Below are 20,026 nucleotides of genomic sequence, written 5' to 3' on the forward strand. Positions count from 1 at the left end.
TTTTTAAACTTGACAGCTAGGACTTCTGAGCCATTGGAGATTCTGAATGTGGCAGATCTCCTAGTGCAGTGGCACTGGTTTAAGAAGGCTACTTCAGACACTGGAAGGTCAGAAGAACAAGAACTGAATGGGGTAACTGAAAGTGGTGTCATTTTCAATGCTTTGCAGCATAGCTGCTGCCTGGGTCGATACCTGTATGTCAGCCTCCTGGTTGTTGCCTGCAGAATCTTCTCCTGTGTTATAGGTGTATACACACCTTGTGTACATTTACCCCTACACTGCAGAACAGGAGAGCACTGTCCACCACACATTGCATCACTAGTTCCAACTAGTAGGCACTGACACATCAGGAGGGTTAAACAAATGGGACTGGAGAGACTTTGAAAAGGGATGAGCCTGAGAGAAATCTTTGTTCATTATGACAGATCAGTGACAATCCCTTCAGGTCACCAGGCTTCACATGTCCATCTGTTGCCATCTGTTCCCTAAACTCATCCATTTTATTCAGATGCTCTGCTTAAAAATAAACTCAAACTACAAAAATGTTCAACGCAATTCTGTACACGTTCTCCATTTCCAGAGTCACTATTGTGGCTTTAGACCTTCTCCTTTCGCTTTAACTTGGATACTTTCTTGACAGTTCCGTTCTTGTTTAGAAGCTTCAAAACACGATCCTTGTGATCCAAGACCTTTAGCATGGAGTCTCGAGCCTCATTGATTTGATCCATCACAAGTTTACACCTCTGCATATTCCCCTGAAATGAAAGACTCATCATTAACAGCAGACTGTCTAGTCTAAGCAACCCCTGTACCTTTTCCTAATACCATTTGTAACTGATGACTCTGCAATCACAGGCAGTGTACTTCTGTGATTTTTTTTTTTTTTTTTTTTAAAGCTAGCTTTAGGTCTTGCTAACCACAGTAGAGTATTTTGTAATTAAGGGTAAAGCAGTTCTGCTGGGTAGAGAGGCCACAGGAACCCACCTGTATCAGTTCATTGATTCGATGTAGGTCGTCATCAGTTGCTGCCTTTTTCTTGGGAATGAGTCCCTCCTGCAGGGCAGTCAGTCTCTCATACACATCATGCTCCAGGTTCGTCTAAAAGACATTAGCACTCCATGAGAAGGTTCACTGCTAGGCCAGCCAAACATTTGCCCACATTAAGAAAGCTACACAGAGAAGATGATAATCTGTTCCCCTCTCAGCTGCTCATGTTAGTAATTCAGAAGATGGAGCCTCTGACGTAGAGTGTGGCACTATCATTCTTCCTAACAACCTATTTACAGGATTGCTCCACTTCTGAACAAATGTGGATCCTAACCAGAACTGTTTCCCCTATTTCTCACAATACTATTCCAGGAATGCAGAGGTTTTGGGGAGTTTGGTGCTAGAATGCAGAGCACCTACCTCACCCCCAACCTGAAACAGAAGCATCCAGGAATGTGGATCAGTGCTGCCTCCTCAGATCAGCCGCACCATCCCAAACAGACGCTTCTTCAGACCTGTGCATCAGCAGGAGGGAGTTGCCAATTTTGATCATCTGTACAAAATACATCAGCTCTTATGTCTGGATCAAAACCAACACTAAGTTTCCAAGCCACTTAAGCCACATTCCTGAGAAAGGGGAAAGCAGGTCCCACTCCCTTTGGGCACTACACACCAGCTTCTTTATGGTATCCCAATGTCAGATGACCACGTACTGAGTTTGTAAAAATATCCTCCTGTCTTACACATGTGTTCCCCCACGTCATAGGAAGCCGGCAAGCCCTGTTCACCTACCAGCTGTAGTAGCTGTGCTGCGCAAAGATGGACCTTCCACCCTTGTGCACGACAGGATACACCCTTCTGATTGGCAATCTCCTGTAGCATAGCCTTCTTCTCTTCTGTCACCGGGAAATGCAAAGAAGTGTTACTCAAATTTCAGGAGCTCACCAGGTGTCTCTTCTCCAACAAAAACATTAACCTGAATCCTGCTCTCCGTACATCTTAATAAATGAGAATGAGCAACGCTTTGATTCAGGGGTGAACAGCTGCCCATCTGCCATGTATCTGACAGCTCCTCTCGCTTATTAACAGGTTATCTGTATTTCCAGAAAAATTCTATTATATCCCATTTTTCCCCATTTAAAGAATGTAGTGCTCAGCTTTTCAAACACATGGCATGAAAAAGCAGAGGGTCCATCCTTTACCACTAAAATACATATCTACTCCCTCCTTGATGTATTTAGCTACAAAACCCCAATCTGCTTAAAAATTCTAAGATATGAGCTAAAAAGCCTAAAAACCAGCATCCTATCTCTATTTTCTTCGTATTAGAAAAAAATCTTCTAGTTATACTAAAGCTAGGATGTTTTTGATTAAAGTGGCAAGTTTGTTAGCTAGTAAGAAAATCAGAAAATTAAACTGTAGCATATCACCATAGCATGTCACTTCTATAAGGATTACTTTCTTTAGGAAGTTTCTATGACTGTAAACACATTTCTCAATATGATTTTTTTCTTTTGCAAAATGACAGCTAACTCTACGTAATGTCCTTCCCTTCTTTTCTCCTCCATCTTGAAAGCAGAAGAGATTTAGGCAACATCTAGCTAATGAAAGTCATTAGCTCACTTCATCAACCCTTGCTTTCCAAATCGCAATCAAAACCTTTTTGTGGGATTGCTTATCAACACCAGCTAGCTGAGAATGCTCCTAAGACACCCTGAAGATGTGCGCTGGAGTGGTTCATCCCAGGTGAATGAAACTCTCAAACTACAAGCAGCAGACTGACCTTTTACCCGGACATCACTGTATCTCTGAAAGTGGTGGTAAGCGGCTTTCCAAGGATTGCGATAGTGACGGAGCAATGTGATAGGCGGCCTTGGACGCACAGGGACGTATCTTACACCTTCCTCATCTAGAAAAGGATGCAGGGAGAACTGTATTATTAAGTAGGCGAGAGTAGGAGACCAGCATGACACAGTAACTCCAGCAGAAGATCCAGCATCATGCAAAATTATGCTCTATGCATTGAGAAAGGTCATTTTCCCTGAACATCACTATACAGAAAGTGCTGAGGAACTGATACTGGCATTCTGTATTATTTATATTTAGGAAGCGGGAGAATGACAGAGCATCTTTTCTGAGAAACAGATGGAAGAGAAAATACAGACACTTGAATAGGAGAAAAGACATTAGAGATGGCATTACCGATATACTCCTTTGGAGGAGACTTGCGCTTCTCTGCCTTCACCAGCAAACTTTTGGCAGTGGATTTCTCATCATCAGTGCTGTTTGTTTCCATCATGTCCCCTTCCTCTGTGGAGATGACATGCTGCTGCTTACGGGGTTTCTTCCTTGGGGAGGCACCAGGTGGCAAATCACTTGGAGGCATTGAAAGGTTGTTGGCCAGCAATGCCAAAGACGGAGACACAGTACTTGTAGTCAAAGGAGGGACTGCTGAGAGGAAGAGGAAAAGAATCCAAACCATCAGCAGTGTGAAGGTAACACACTGGCATCGTTTGAACACTACCTCCAACAGTCGTTCCAGTTTCAGCACATTGTGAGGAGCGTGAAGTGTATGTGCACTTCAGCTCCATATGTCTAGAAGGCCAGATATTAAGCCAGCAGCAATTGCTAGGACAAGCCTATACGCTAAGATCCTTAGTGTCTCATGTAGAAAAGCATAAAGAATGAGAGCAGAGACAATTGTCCCTCAGTTCCCTCATATTTGAAGATGATGTTAGTTTAACGCTACAAAAAGAAATCCATGCTAACATCTGCCTTGTGTTACTGTAGAAAAGGTATCTTTGTATGAACACCAGCATGGATCACAGTCAAGCGCAAACAAGTCCCTTTCCTCTTGTAATGTAAGTGGAGAGTCATACGCAATCCAATTGGGACTGCGCTACTTTCCATGCAAGAGCCCACTTGTACTGCCAAGTCAGCAGCACCTATCAGTAGGTTACCGCACCAATCAACACACCGCTGAAGGCGGGCAGTGGAGTGGCTTCAGAGGGAGAAGCTCCATCAGCCATGACTAATGCCGCAGCAGAAAATTTTTGGGATGGGATCTCTTGACAATTGGCATACCCACAATTACCAGTAAGAGACAAAAGAACTCTGAAGAGCTTAGTGCTATCTGCCTGTGCTCCAGGGCATCGGTAGCAAGCAGCTTCTTCCATCAGAGGACAACATACAGCTTTAAGGAGAGATAAAACCAACAACTAAACCAGAACTCTAATACTCTGATACATGAATGTGGGAGGCATTCGTATCATTTTGCCACTGTATAGTGCCTGACCTGAGATTCATAAGGATCTGAACTTTACTGATCATACCATCCAATAGCAACTATGGCCAGCTGGATAAGGCAATGTAAATAATATTTTTAAAAGTTCTAGAGAAAAATATCCACAAATCACAGTAGGGCCCTATGAATTCCTACTCTGGTCACTAATTCTTCACATACAGGAAAGGCCCTCAGACCTGAACAGTAGGATTTGTGAGAAAACTAAAATTAACTGAACTGATCCATAACATACAGGTACTGTTGCTGAATGTGTGCGTTTCAAGCAAGGAATTCTCTCCGACTCTTTGGAGTTGGATCATCTTAATGTGAACAAAGCAGCCCAAATAACACGTGATTTCATAGGAGGTTAGGAAGAAGGCAAAGAAAAACTTCATGAGTAACAAGGCATACGGGAACCCTTTGACTGCTGTTCTGTGCTGCCATGAATGAGATGCAGTTTCATTTTCAGGATGGATGAGTTGAAATCCTAATTTCTCCCCTGACTCAACAACAAGAGAAGCAACCTGATGATTAACAACCACCCACCGGATACTGGTCGCATTATGTCCATAGGTTCCACTTCCTCTTTGATTTTTATCTCTGGTACCGCAGGACCCAGCACTGCTGACAGGGCACCACTCATGGTTGATGGAGGAGCGGGTGCTGCCACAATCGTGGTAGAAGTTGGTGGAGCCGCCGGGACAGCTCCTGGAATGGTGGAGAGAGCTGCTGCAGGCTGCGAAGTGGGACTGGCTGCTGCGATGATTGTTGGAATGGCAGAAGGGGGCTGCTGGGAGGTAGGGGGGACTGCAATGGTGGGCTGCTCGCTGCCTTGGTTAGACACTGCCTCCATAGACACAGTGACCGGAGCGGCCATGGACACATGAATTTCGGGTTTTGGCTTGGCACTGTAACATAAAAAAAAGCAAAACAAACTGAAGTTAATTGCATCTCAGTTATGACCACCCAGCACAAAGTGAGTAAGCCGAGCTGGATTCAGACTATCCAGTTTTTCCTGCACCCACAAGTAATACCTGGCTCAGCAATGTGTTTAACAACAAGAGAAGGTGCCATCTCAATTACATCTCTTCCTCCACTCCCTTTCTAATCCTTACTATTTATTATAGATGCTATTTTCTTCCACTCACTGTAACAAGCAAACCTCAAGACTAATTCCAGGTAGCTTCAAAATACTTGTAAAAGGAGCAAGACAGTTTCACACTGCAGACAAGAGGAATTTTTACCCAAAGCTGTACTGCCCCCTCCGCCCCATTTGCAAGAGCTCCCACTGTGGGCAATAGTTCTAAAACAATATATTGTAAAGCCACTGAACTCAACTGAAGTAGGGTAGAAGCTCCATTTACCTTTCTTCAGCATTAATTTCCAAGTATTATAAAAAAAAGTTGAGGCCTATCCTGTACAATATTTTTTGTTTGTTTCTGACGATAGCTCATACTGACATATTTCAATAGGCTACTGCTTCAACTTCACAACAGCAGAACTAGTCAAGTCTGTTCAAAGTTGTCACACTGACAAATTCAAAATAGCCTAAGCTTCCCAAGAGAAAGGAAAAACATTCCAATGGCCAAAGAATACAAATCAAACAAATATAATGAATTATTACGATGCAGTTGGTTGTTCCCTCAAGTCTTACCCAGCAGGCCTTGGTGATCCAGATGTGCTTCGCATAGTACTCTCGACACGCGTGCTAGCTACTTCAGGGGGCTGAGGTGGAATTAAGCTTTTCCGGACTGCCAGCCTGTAAGAGACAGACAGATCTAAGATACCAACCTCTCTGATGCAAAGACAAATGTCATTGAGAGGAAAGAAATCAACCCTCTTTTGCCCAAACCAGGACAGGAGCTACAGCTGCATCACAGCACTCTCCTCAGTGTAACTGATTCGCTGCAGAAAGAGTCTCGTTTTACTTTTCAAATTGGATGTTAAGTTTTATTTTCTTTAAAGATAAAACATTAGTTGCTCTGGCCTAGTCTCACCCCTATTTAAGGCTTCTCCAAGAATGCCAGCTTTGCTTTCACCCTGCCAGTCAGAGCATCTTACTGAGAGTGCCAGGCTCCAACAGTGGGCAAGGGGAGGTCTGGCCATGCCACTGTCCTCCGCTGCTAGTTCAAGACTGAGCAAATCATCTGGAACTAAACAGTGCTCAGACAGGCATCTGCTTTGTTTAGTTGGACTAGACTGGGTAAAAGCCTGACTCCAAGACCTCAGGGCCTGAACATGGGTATTAGGCAGCACAGAGCTGAATACAGAAAAGTATTTTGGAGCCTCCTATGGGGCTGGAAATCAAACTGTTGTCCAAAATAATCAACCTCTCAAATGGAAACATTCTTTAGTGATCTACTTCTGCTTCTTTCATTTCTGTTTCAGTTTTACCGCTTCTCTGCCTTAAAAAAGGTTTCCACACACAAAAAAGTAATTTTAGTCTCATAGGACACATGAGTTCCAAACATTTTCAGTTGTTAGTTGGGAGGAAACACATTCTTAACTCTAAAGCTGTCTCTTGCCTCTTTATTCAGGCACTGAAACTGAGATAGGCAACACAAAATATTTTAAGAGTTTAAGTTACTCCCTCCCTTTTCCTAATCACATTTCACAGCAGGGTACTAATCCTATCCTTTCTATTCATACACATATTCTTCCAAGAAAAGCACTGAAGACAAAGCACGGAATTCTAATTTTAGTAGATTATGAACTCTTTGCTTCTATTACGCTACACAAGAACACCTCAAATCCACTTTCCCTCAGAAGGTCACTTTCAAGAGCTGGGAGACAAACTGTCCTTCTCATTTTATTACTGACAGCAAGAGGAAACTATATCCTACCCCGGGGGAGGAAAAGAAGTGTGCTTCTCAGATCAGCAGATTACTCACAGCTAGTGCTGACTGAATAATCTGCTAGAACTTTTCTTCTCTCCACTGAAATGACTCCATATAGCCGGGCTAGATTGCACAGAAGTGTCATTCACATCATCTCCAATTCTACTCACCCATCTGTGGTTGGTTTCTTCCGTAGGATGCTGGGGCGTGGGGATGAGCCCTGGGCTGGTGCACTGGCACTGGCACTCTGGCTGTGGGTTTGCACAACTGTAGTTGCTGCAGAAGCAGTGTTGAATGTGTTGCTAATAGGATTGGCTACAATGGTGGCTCCATCTGCCAAGACTACTGCTGGGAAGGATGGCCATTGACACAGCAGCGAGAGAACAGAGAGGAAAAAACAGCAGTTACTTAAGGAAATTTGATGACAAAGCAGGTGTTTGTGGAGCACATGTCATCTGTGCTCCCTTGACTCCTTCCATCTTTAACTGCACTGCTTTCAGACTGTTCTGTAAGTAATACCTTTTCTACAAGCAATCTGAACCTTCTGCAGGGAAGATGGAAACAACCCTCTGCCTAACAACTGCTGCTGGGGAAATGATCTTTTCCAGAAGAAATGGAAAATGCAGAAATCGCTAGAGAGATTGCCAACACAGCTGGGTCAGAGTAACACTCCTGGTAGAGTCTACGTGGCAATACATGCCACTTTTAAGTAGGCACCATCAGCTGTGTTTATGTTCTGACCTTCTGCCAAAGCCTGTTTGGCCAATTAACAGATGCAGAGCATTCAGACTGTCATGAAGTCACCATGCAGTATGTCTGCCAGCTTTGCAACAACATGTTCTCTTGGTTGCCATATCCCATTTCTTCAGTAAGTTGTTGGGGTTTCATCAGACCAATCATTTTAATGAAAGACGGTTTCTATCGCAGTCCAAGATCAGGTCACCAACTGCTGAAGGTACCTGGCTGTATTTTAATTGCTACTGTGATCTAATGTGTAGTTTGGAGAACACCATTTACTTTTAAATGGCTTTTCCCACAAGGTCTTACTGAAGAGACTTGTTTAAGCTCAGGCACTACCCGTCTTTTCCACTGAAGTAACCCATTCAAGGCTACTCTGACACTCCACCCAGTATGCTTAAAAAAATAAATTAAGAAATAGGTAAAAAAATATTTGCTGGGAGAATATGCAGATGAATGTATTTAGTGCGCACTACTGGACCACAGAGACAAGACCATTAATCAGAGTAAAAGAAAAAAAATTAAGCCAAATTTGCAGGACAGAAGTTCAGTTGCTCTGACTAGGCCCAAAGCATGGCCTTTGCTGGTTGCTCTTACCTGAGGTCTTGGTGTCAGCTTGTGGCTGCTGAGCACTGATTGGTGCTGGCTGCAGCCCCTGCGTGCCAATTGGTGCAGCAGGGTGGAGTCCTTGCGTCCCAATTGGTGCTGGCTGAATGCCCTGGGCGCTGATTGGTGCTGGCTGGATCCCCTGCGCGCTGATGGGTGCCGGCTGGATGCCCTGGATGTGACGGGCATGAGACGCATCTACAGTCATCAGCTGCATGGGATTGAGGTGGACAGTGGAGGCCACTCCGACGCCGGTCTGAGCCGTGATGGCCGAGTTGGGCGCCTGGGCTGAAACTGGGAGCAGCAACACAGACACCTCGTCACGCCTAGCCAGTGGGCCGCCTCGGTTCCCCCTAGCACCTCTCACTCAAATATTTACTTTCAAAGACTATCTTGCTTTGAAAAACTAATTTTCCAGCCTGCTTGGAGCAGTAGTAAATTTAAGAGTGGGGAGGCCAGATTGTCTGCCAGAAAAATGAGACATTACTGTTTACTTCCATGCCATTTTCTATTTCAAATCGCAACAAGAGAGAAAAGATCAAGTTTAATTCTATTTTTAAAGCTACAACTCAAATTACATTTCTGTACTCAGCTTCCAGTCTTAGAAATCTGGGCACTGTTTTTGCTCACTATCTTATTTTACAAAGCTTGGAAGTACCAACACTTGCCATTTTCCCTACTTAAAAAAATAAGTAAAAAAAAAAAAATCAGAAGTCTAAGCAATTTCTTTTCAAAAGACCGTCTTTCCACAGAGCTTATCATTACATCAGCTAAAAAACTCCAAACCTTTGACTGTACAAAAGCAAGCAGAGAAAGCAGAGACTTAAGTGTAAGTACCTTAAAACAGGGCTTACTTCCTTATCCCCTTTCCCCAGCCACATAAGTTTTCCTCAGCACAAGTGGACAAACTGTTCTGAAGTTGAGTACAATCATATCTGACTCAGAACGGGGCTCGCAATTATAGGCTGCATCCCACAGCTTAAATGAACACAAGATCTTTTTGTGACAGAACAATGTTCCCAATGAAGCACCCGTTCTAAAAAGTTCAATTCATTTATTCGAATTTACAGCTCTAAACAACTATGATTCCATCTTTCCAGATCTACTGTACGGTGTATTACACTTCCCCCAGGCAGCATTTAACAATGCAGTTAGACTGCCTGCAGTTCCTGGATCTCCAGATTTCCAGTCTTTACAGAACAGTACCATGATTTCTGCAGCCATACACAGACTGCAAGTGTGAACTTGCCAACAGTAGACTTGCTTGCTAACAATGGAGAGCCCTCTCATCACAGAACAAGCCGTTTTTGTCATTGTCACAGGATTTTGATGAAGTTCCTGTACTGACAAGACACTCTAAATAAACAGCTGTCAAAAACCTGAAGTCTGGCACCAGGTCCCTGAAAATGGCTTCTATATAAAGTATGGCACATTGATTCTCTTAGTGGAACACCTTACGTGAAGCACTTGTTGCAGAACTTCCTATCCAACAAAATCCTTTTGGGAGACTGTATAAACAAAACCAGCATTTGGAAAGCCAGAGACAACATTCTTCCTCAAAATTCTGTATTAACACTCCTTATCTCAGTGATCTTTTAAAAAGTCTCCTCTGCACTTTTATCTAAGCCCTCACTGTCTGTGCTCAGTACAGATGCACATCCCTCCTCATACCTTGAATCTCCCTGCTTTGAGTTGTCATCAGTTACTGCCATAACTTCAGAACTGCCAGTACCGTCAACTGACGCTTCAAATCAATTTAACAAGCAAAATGTCTCTGCCAATGAGGTCCTGCTAAAAAAATATATCTGCTTTTTTAAAAATTAGCGTTATCCTACCGTCATCCCAATATGCTACCAAAACTGAAACTCCTGACCGTCTGTAATCATGTCCTATCAGGGGCTCAGTAACTGCTCCTCAACCACAGCTGCCAACACCAACTACCACTACTCACCTGTGCATTCTCCTTTAAAACCTTCAGCCAAAGTGCAGGAAGGTACAGAAAACCCTCACCTGCCCCTTTTCAGAATCATTTAATCATCCTGAGGCCCACCTCAAATCCTGACATGACTCATAGTCAGGACTTGCAAGTTTTCACTGGAATTTCAATGACAGAAAGAAACAGGTCCCAGTAACTCAATCCCCTGTGCATATCCCTGTCCCCATAGCAAATGGGCTTTGCTACCTCCAAGTCCTTCCAAATTCCCTCTGCGCTGCTCAATGGTAACATGCTGCCAGCAGACAGAGATATTCCATGAAAACCCAAATTCCTAGGGTTTGGACTGTGGAGATCACCGTGTTGTAGAGGACAGTCCTGAAGCACTCAGTAAGGTAAAAGCACTCCAAATTTTGTCACAGAGAACAAGTTTGGGTTGACTACATGGGCCCACATTAAACATCATTTTTGACTTCTGTAAGTTACTGCAACAGCTCAAACATGTTAGAACACTAACACAGGAGTGTGCAACACCACTTACTTCCTCCATTTTTGATTTCGGTTTCTCTCTCAAACTGTACACTCATGTGGAAAGAGATTAAAATGGGCTTGTCAGAACAACAGGGAGTAAAGAGGCATCAAGGAGCTGGTTTGGTTTGGAGTAGCTAAAGTCTTTTGACTTGTAGAATCAAAAACTTTTACTTCTAGAGATGCAAACTCTCAAATATCGAATGTGAGACTCCTGTGAAAACTGTTACTAGCTGTGTTTAGTACCTCTGGAGTAGTTCAGTAGCCCTTGCCCATGAGTTTTCCCCTCAGCCAACAAGTCATCAAAGACTTTTTGTGACATTGTCAGAAACGAGTACAAAAGCCTCTCAACTTCTCCCACCACTAAAGCTCATACATAAGCTAACAACTGAACACAGCGGCAAGGTCGGCTTGTCCCAGAGCTTGTCTTACCTGGATATTGGCGAATGGTGGACACTGAGCTGGTGATGGGGGTATAGGTGTGCGCAGTCAAAGGATAGGCAGAGGGCGGGTATGTTGGTAAGAAATACTGGAACTGGACAGGCACCGACTGCCTACAGGCATTAAAGAGAGCAAGTATTATACACACCATTTCAACAGTTCATCTTCAACCCCTGCCTTTGGGCCACACCCTCAGTTTTGTAATCTTAACGGTCGTAAGCTAATGAGTATCTCAACTATCTAATTCAAAACTACCAAATCCCCTCCTTCCTGTTTTTTTAAAACCCATTATTTCCAGCATAGCAGAACCTAGAAAAGCAGCAAGGCACTCAAAACCTGCTCACACACACTCTCATCCACAGAGCTGTTATTTCCCCACCTGTTGTCATTTCTGGTTTCCATTGCTACTGGGTTTGGGGATGCCCGGTGACTAGAGAGTGGTATGAGATTACTCCTCTCTGCTGTGTAATCAGACTGGATCCGGGGAGAAGTGTGCGTGATTTGCTGAGGAACCACTTTAGCTGCATAAAGACAAACCTGTAATCAGTTAAACAGTCAAAGGAAAAGTTGGTAGACACTGCAAAGGCAAGATTAATTCTCCTGGCAAAAACCCCAATGCTACTTTCTTCCCCCTCAACCCAAAAAACCCCACCCTCAGATGACTTCCTATCCAGAGTGATGACAGGTTACCTCAACAGGAAGAAAGAGCAGGGGAAACAAAGCATTTTTCATCAATTTGTACCAGAACAGATTGATATTGTAAGCGCAGACACAAATTATACTTGCTAACAGAGTAAGTTACTCCAGTGCTCAAATTTTTTTTTTTTTTTTTTAGGATCAGCCCAAGCTTTTATGCTGTCAGGCAATTCCTCATCCAAGTTTTCAAAACAGAACTTGACAGAGACCAAGGGAAACAAGATCAAAACAGACAAGTGTACACAGACGGAGGCTAAGAAAAGAAAGAAAACACCTATGAAAGTTTTATAGAAATCACTGTATGGATATATACCCTCACCCCTTGGAAATTTACAGCAGGGAAAGATATTACAGGATTTCTAAAGAATAAGAAGGTGGTCAGTGGGAAAACAGATGAACCAAAGGGAATTTATGCAGTTCTGTAGGAAACATCTCAGGCAGATTCTGCATCCAGGCAAAGTTCCCACCTTTAGACCTTAGTGTTCTACCTCCAAATGAACACACTAATCAAACTCGACCAGGTTACACCTAACACCTCAAGAAGCACAGGAGGGAACTTACAAAACAAACTACAAAAGCCATATTCTAGCACCAAACAGTTGCAACTTCTAGTGTACTTCAGAAGCTGCACCATATGCCAAAAGGCCCAAGTTCATCTAAAAATTCAAATGAGTAAGTTAGTGAGCCGTTTTATTACTTACTCCTCCTAGAACATCTATTTCTTCCTGGTATTAAAAAAGCTATGCCACAGTAGACCTGTTAATTGGCTTCTCCCAACTTGAACTGATTTTCTTCCCCTCCTTAATTTGCTAATATGCATAAACACTGCTAGCACAAACAGAAAAATCAAAGCATCAGTTACACATTCTTCCTAAAACTGAAATCACTCACCAACTGGGATGTTTGAGGTTGTCACAGCTGTAGCATGAGAAGAATGGGAGGGCATTGTCATGGTGACAATGGTGCTGGTAGGTGCTTGGGTGTGAGACACAGAACCTAAAGAAAAAACCAAACATACAAGATCTTTCTACGGAGCCCTATCACACCGGTATATCTATATCCAAATAAAGAGGGCAAAACCTCCAACCTAGACACCAACCCCTGCCAAGGAACCCAACAATCCTCTCCTGAAGTTTGCTCATGCACTTCCAAATGCAGTCTTTAGCATAAATAAAGAGTTCCTCAAAAGTAATTAGGTTCCATCTCCAAGAAGGAAAGACAACAAAAACCACACCCCGCAACTCTTCCACAACAGCATTATGAATACTCACCAGCTGTGGTTGCTGAAGCAATGGTATTCGTTGCCAAAATAGGTGCCACTGTTGCTGCTGCCACTGGAGTACCAGTACTGAAAATGGTTTTCTACAAAAAGAAAATAAAATCTTAAGTATCAGTACCTTTTAAATATTTACTTAGGACAGAATCATGCTGCATTGACTGCAAAGAACATACATTTCTAACCTAATACAAACTCTTTTCCCAAATTTAATCTTAGCCCTCAAGATATATAAAGGAGAAAGATGTCTAGAAGCAGCAAGAGGGTTCCTTTTCTTCTTGCAGTTTACCTGAGCCATGGTGTGGAGCTGTGGCTTCTGTGTTCCTATAGCTGGGTGAGACGGTAGTGTAATCCGAGTAGCTGTATCCCTCGGCTGTGCAGGCCGCTGAATACTAATAGCTGCAGAAGGCGGGTGCTGCTGGATAGACAGGGTGGGTCGACTGGAGAGAAAGAAAAATAATCATGAGGATAACCATGTGGACACTAAATCTGGAAGATAAAATGCAGGGACACACATCAGGCCTTGGTCTCCTCCTCTGCGAGGACAGCACTGCTATCAAGTACATGGTAAAGCAGCATAAGAAATTTTAACTACACTGTGCTGTCCCCATCTGCCCTACGCACCCAACTAGGAGGGCAGGCTTATCAGTAACTCCTATTAGTTCATAAAAAAGATTTTCTGTCAGGGATGCTTTTCAACATTCACGTGTCATTTTTTCCACTGCGTCTTCATAAAGAAAGATGGGCTGAATTAGCCACAAGTTCCTACAACAGAAACTCTGTTCTCCAGGAAGCAGGACGTAACTGATTCATTAAGCTCTTTCCTTCTCAGAACACAGAGCAACAGTTCACGTTTATAGTAATTTTAATTCACAGAACTGTAAGCATTTGCACTGTGCAACCATTACTATTTTTGTATTACATTATCCCACATCTAGAGGATTACCAGCTCTGGATGATTAACACATACGTTTCCCCTTCCTGCAGCCTCCGTAAAGTCAGAGCACTGTAGATTTCTAAGTGTCCTTACCTGAGGGTTGATTCCGTAGCGTGTGCTGCTGTTGTAGTTATAACAGGGGACTGTGCTCTTGTGGCTGAGACAGTCGCCACCACAGCAGGAGGAATAGTGCTTGAAGTTGTCACAGGAGGACGAGACTATAAAAAACAAGTCAAAGAGAGACACATTCAGAAATTCTGCTGTTTAGCAAATAACTAGGAATTACTTGGTAACTGGTTTTCCTACAATTTATCGTGAAGTTTTGGCATTCTAAGACATTTCTAGTCTTTCTGAATTGATCTGCAAGCTCCTAAGCAGATCTGTCCTGGTTTTCAAAGCATGTACATCACAGGAATCAGTAACCAACAACGTTAACAAGACCAGATCCCTTGAAGGTCTTTAGGGAAAAAAAACCCCAAACCCAAACATAAGTTCCCTTCAGAATGAAAAGAAACCCTGATCCAAGTATATACAGGAAGTCAAAGGTAATTATGTCGGGATCCTAACTGAAAGCACAACGTAAAGATGTTTAACCCTTTATCCGAATATTGAACACTGTTGCAGGGAGATGGTACCTACAATCTTCTCCTTATATGTGTATATAAGCTGAGATACACAGAAGCACATAAAAAAGAGATTATTTTAATTCTACATCAATACATATATTTAAGAATAAATCAACACAAGCATATCACACTCAAGTTTGAAAAGTTTGGTGCATCTGAACTAAATCCTCTTCCCAATTTCTAAGCATTTTGCAGACAGTTAAAACCCCAATTTCTGGCAGCAAGACTACAAAGGAAATAAAAGCACAGGACTAATGCAACTATTTCACTACTTGCTATTAGAAATTGGTACCCGAGAAACAGAACTGGAAGAGAGCCAACAGTAGCCTCAGCCCAGTAAATAGGCAATTACGGGTTATATATTACAAGCAAGCGCCAGGAAAAATTTGGAGCCAGTGGTCAGTGTTCTGCAGAGCTGCCTGGCTGCTACCTGCCTGGATTGGCTGATGAATGATGTGCTGAACTGCTGGCTGAGCTGTAGCTGCATTTGGCAACTGTGAAGCTGGTCTCAGGACTGTAGTTACTTTAGAACTGGACATCACTGCAGCAGCTGCTGCACCTGGGAAACAAATCAAGCGTGTTAAAATACCGTGCGCCCAAATGGCTCCATTACGACCGCAGCGGCAGACTGTCATGTTAGCTGGTATGTATTTCAGTTTGAATGTATAGCATATGTATGTCAGTTCAGGTGACATTGGTTTAAAAGTAAGGTTTGCAACAAATATATGTAAGGTTCACAAAGTATGAGGGGGAAGGGTAGGCATTATTTGAAATGAATTGGCTTTTTCAATACTTCTTATTCCCCTATAATAACCTGACATTGCAAATCCAATCTTTTTCCATTCCAAGCTCTGGAAGTCAGTACAAATAATTCAAACTGTCTGGTTACTAGACTAATGCGTAAACAGGTCACCCAATACTAACAGTAATCTCCCTGCACCTGATGAAGTTCCGAAGAAAAATACACATGCAATAGAAGAAAAACAAAACAAGAAACCCAGCCAACTTTTAAAACTACAACAACATAAGACTTTGGTTAATTTGTCTACCATTGGCTGTTGCCTAATCAAAAGAAATTGCTGTCAAAGGCAAATAGCCTTGAAATCATTTGATGGACTAGACTGCATAGCTTCTGTAGATGTCCCTAATTGAAATTAAAATTATTACCTCAGAAAGTAATATTCAAGCTGAGAGAATAAAAGGAGGATGAAAAAAACCCACAAAAACATGCATTAAGTGACAATACAAAGTTTGTGGCAGCTGTCCCACAAGAATCAAGTGAACAAAACTCCATTTTACTTCAGCTACAAAGCTGCACAGTCCTTCCACCTACTCTAATAAAAGAAGATTGGGTCTCTGCTTGTGCCAATTTATTTTTCTTGAGTGATCACATAACATCAAATATGAAAATAAATCAAAATATAAACGGTACTTTGAATTCAAATCAGTTTAAAGTTGAACTAGAAATGCAACCCATAAGCTTTTCTGACTGCAATTTTACTTTCAAAATCAGACAGACTGTACTGAGCACAGGGCTTCTTTTAAGGGGCTGATCTCCTTTTTTGTAAGCTGTAGCAACCAAAATTCTGGGAGACAAGAGCCTGTAGCTAGCGCTGGCATTTAACTCAAGGGTAAATCCAAATGCACACAATAATATAATAATGTAATATAGTGATCCTGTGACAGGCGGGTACAAAAATATGTGCCACAACTGCTCAGGTGCCACTGTCATGGGCGAACAACGCTTGCTACCAAGAACGTACATGACATTTTGTAGGACAGATCAGTCTATATCAATGTATATTTTTTCTTGAAAGCATTCACTGTTTTAACAGCACAGAACTAGAATAACAGACACGCTGGTATCTACCAGCATTTTAAACACTGTCACACAGTCCTGCCCTAAATGGCTGAAGGCAACATAATGCTTAGAAGGCCAGCAGTCACCTATTCAGGCTAGCAGTTTTAACAGCTGAAGTATTAGCTGCGCTAGCAGTGAGGAGAATTTTTAGAGATGAAGGCAACTCCTGAGAGGCTGCGAACAGAAGGCAGGGATAGCACAGCTAGATCTTTACCTCGGGGCAGGTGAGAAGCTCCAATGTGTAGTGGAGGCCCGGGAGCACTACTTCTGATGATAGACATCTGCACATTGGTAGCCATGATATGATGCAAGTTACTAGGATGCCCCTGCAGAGTTAAACAAATAACAAAACCCAAAATAAACGATGAGCTGTGTTGACAAGAATTAATGGCCACACTAACAGTACTACCACATGCAAATCCCAAAGACAGAAAAGACATTTTGTATAAATACTTGGTGTACAAAGGTTGCATGCATTACAAACTGAGTGGAGAAAGAGGCAGATGTTTCTACAGGATAAAGTTACAGAACCTGCTGACATTGTGTGTGGAAGATGTAAACATTTCTCTATTTCATTGATCTATTTTTCTGGTTGGCATGTGGGTGACAGTCAGCCAGCAGTCACCCACATACCAAGCAGAAAGATGGCCCTTCTGCCATTAGCAACTTTTAAGGCACAGATTCATACCAACTGTCCAGTAAAGTCAAGAGAATAGTGGGAACCTGGCAAATGCTGCAACAAATTAATACTATTTTCTAATAATGCTGGACTTCCCAAGGATATTAATGAAGATAAAAATCCACTGAAACTGCTGCATATCCTTAGCCAGCCTAACTCAAATCAACCTAAAGGCACTTCATCCTGAGACTTCAGAGGTTTAGTGATGAGCGTGCTGACAAACTAGTCACAATCACAAGGAGTGGCTCTGCAGCCAAAGTTCAAGGGAAAAAAAAAATCTAAAGCATTACTTACACCGACTCCCCTCCAAATTTTGTCACTAGTTGTTTACTAAGAATACACTGCAAAACCATGAACTGTTCACCAGTTTCTTCTGATCTGCTCCCAGAAGAGCTAAAGAACACTGCAGTGTTGAATCCCAGCAGTTTGTCTGCGCTAGAAAGTCTCCAAGTGATAGTGAAGCAGCAGGAGCTTTTAAGGAAAGAGTCAGCTGCACAACAGCTTTTGGATAGGTTTCTGCTATCGCAGTCTCACTGTGCTACGTCAGCTGGATGAGAAGAACAAATCAGCAGCTTTCTAAAGAGCTAGTGATAACTGAGACTGAGGGTTAGGGCTCCAAGCAGAACTGATCCAACAACTAGTGGCCACTGAATGGGGAAGCCTGCTCTCTCTACCATCCCTCCTCTACAAGAGCCCACCTCAGTTGTGCCAATATTAGTATTGATTTGACCACGCAGCGAGCTAGAACATAAAAAACCCAGACCTGTTGCCCACTGATTGTTGCCACAGGAATTGTTGGAGCCTGTGGTATGTTGCTTTCCATGGTCACAGTAACTTGCCCAGGAACCTTTGTTGGAGCCGAGAGAGTTGAGGGTGGAGCAGGAGCAATGGGCCGGCTGGGCATAGTGGGCTTCAAGGGAGGCTACAAGAAATACAAAGACGGAAACGTTGGCAACTCCAAGTGAGAGCTCAATGTTGAAGCAGAAATCATTTTGGGGGGGTCAAAGCCTGGAGAGAAAGTGAGCTTTGTGAAAGGATACGTATGGTTAAGTGTTTGGAGAGGAAGGATATTTGTCATTTAGAGCTATTCTACTTCAATTTGGGACAAAGAAAGGGCATTTTTTTTGTACTGGAAATACGCAGCTTCTAACATACAACACTGAGTCACAAGTAGAATCTGTTAGGGCTATGGTATTCCCCTATGGACACTGGGAGTTAGCAGTTAATTTGATACTCTCATCCACTCCTGCAGAGAAAAGGGAAGATTTCAGAAACAGATCGAAATCACTCTTAAGAGATAAAGAAAACCCTCCCCCCTCAAAAATAATGCTGTGCAACTGAAGTCCTTAGTGTATCATATGGAACAGCTAAACCCACGAGGCAGCGTGCAGTCAGGAGAAGCATGCAAGGAAACCTTAAGAAACAAAAGCAGGCAAGTTTTTGGTGTAATTTACTTTTGCTCAACACTAACTTGTAACATAGATTGTACTTTTCCCCCTATGAATGGTGAACCCCTTCGTTACCTTCATAAGTCCATCTGAAAAGGAAAGTGGCACAGCTGGAGTCAAATGTGCTGGTGGTGCTGTCACTGTCACCGGGGCACCAGACTGGACAGGGTGGTGCTGCGTCAACATCTGAACCTGTGGATATGGCCGAACCACCACTGGTTCCTGCTTTTCCTCTCGAGGTTGTATAGAGCCACCAGGGCCAATGTGCTCTCTAGGAGCAACCTCTGAGTCGCGACTAGATTCATCAGTCACTAGCAAAAAAAAAGAAAAAAGGAACTCTGAGGAAAAATGTAAAAAAAGGTTAACAAGTCTGCCTTGGTCACCCAGCAGGTCAGAGGTGTGATGTCAGAAACCCACACGTAAAAGGAAACAGCCTACATAAAAGAATTTTTCAGCCTGACCGTTGCGACTTGAGGATCTTATAGAGGTCTTTTCCAACCTTAATGATTCTATGATGAAACCTCTAGGAACCCTGTCACTGCTTCAGCCCTTTCAGAACTGAAGGGCCTTGTAATGCTGGGCAACCTGGGGTCACCCCTGAGAAGTCCCTCCAAACACCTTCTTCAAAGAAAGATTGACTAATTTTTCTTTCAAGGGAAAAATACATAATTACCTAAGTAACTGCCATGAAGTGCCACATCAAACAGGTAGTATTAAAAAGTCTTAATATAATGCATTAAGTACCTGAATATCACGCTGAAAACCAAGTATAAACCCTCCTGAAAATGCAGCTGCTCCTCCCCAGTCACCTCTGGCAGCCTGCTGGAAACCTGCGATCTTGGCAAGGGCAGCAGTAACTAGACTCGGGGCTCCCACCCCATTGTCAGCGACAGGGAGCCCACACCCCCAAACGACAGGCAAACGCCGAGCCGTGGGGCGCAGCCTGCCGAGCAAACGCGCCTGAAAGGAGCAAAGGAACGACTCTGCCCCGACGGCCCGTTCCGGAATCGGCACCTAAACTAATTTTCACGTCGTTCTTCGCATTCGCGACCGAGGCAGCTTTCGGGCTGATTGCCACACGCCGGCGGGGCCGCCCCGCGCCTCCCGCTCAGTGCCCCGTGCGACCCTGTCCCCGCACACCGCCTGGGAC

The 20,026-nt window shown here is 43.2% G+C and overlaps 1 protein-coding gene across 1 annotated transcript; it reads right to left on the bottom strand.

Moving 5' to 3' along the window:
• Positions 1-1,447: 1,447 nt before the first annotated feature.
• SAP130 (Sin3A-associated protein, 130kDa) lies at positions 1,448-19,062 on the bottom strand. Its single transcript, XM_010288345.1, has 18 exons — positions 18,952-19,062; positions 18,192-18,350; positions 16,964-17,075; positions 15,323-15,447; positions 14,356-14,480; positions 13,615-13,765; positions 13,321-13,411; positions 12,941-13,045; positions 11,733-11,874; positions 11,345-11,466; positions 8,443-8,745; positions 7,278-7,455; positions 5,925-6,029; positions 4,817-5,178; positions 3,190-3,438; positions 2,771-2,896; positions 1,780-1,883; positions 1,448-1,540 (listed from the first exon to the last, which is right to left on the bottom strand). The coding sequence occupies exons 1-18, from the start codon at positions 19,060-19,062 to the stop codon at positions 1,448-1,450; spliced, it is 2,763 nt and encodes a 920-aa protein (XP_010286647.1).
• Between the last annotated feature and the right edge of the window lie 964 nt (positions 19,063-20,026).

Source organism: Phaethon lepturus, unplaced genomic scaffold (genome assembly GCF_000687285.1).
Source record: "Phaethon lepturus isolate BGI_N335 unplaced genomic scaffold, ASM68728v1 scaffold43855, whole genome shotgun sequence".
NCBI lineage: Eukaryota > Metazoa > Chordata > Aves > Phaethontiformes > Phaethontidae > Phaethon > Phaethon lepturus.

Coding starts and splice junctions, on each gene's coding strand:
- SAP130 (XM_010288345.1), bottom strand. CDS start 19,062: ATGTTGACGCAGCACCACCCTGTCCAGTCTGGTGCCCCGGTGACAGTG. Junction 15,448..16,963: donor AGCTTCTCACCTGCCCCGAG/GTAAAGATCTAG, acceptor TTTGTTTCCCAG/GTGCAGCAGCTGCTGCAGTG. Junction 6,030..7,277: donor AAGAAACCAACCACAGATGG/GTGAGTAGAATT, acceptor TGTCTCTTACAG/GCTGGCAGTCCGGAAAAGCT.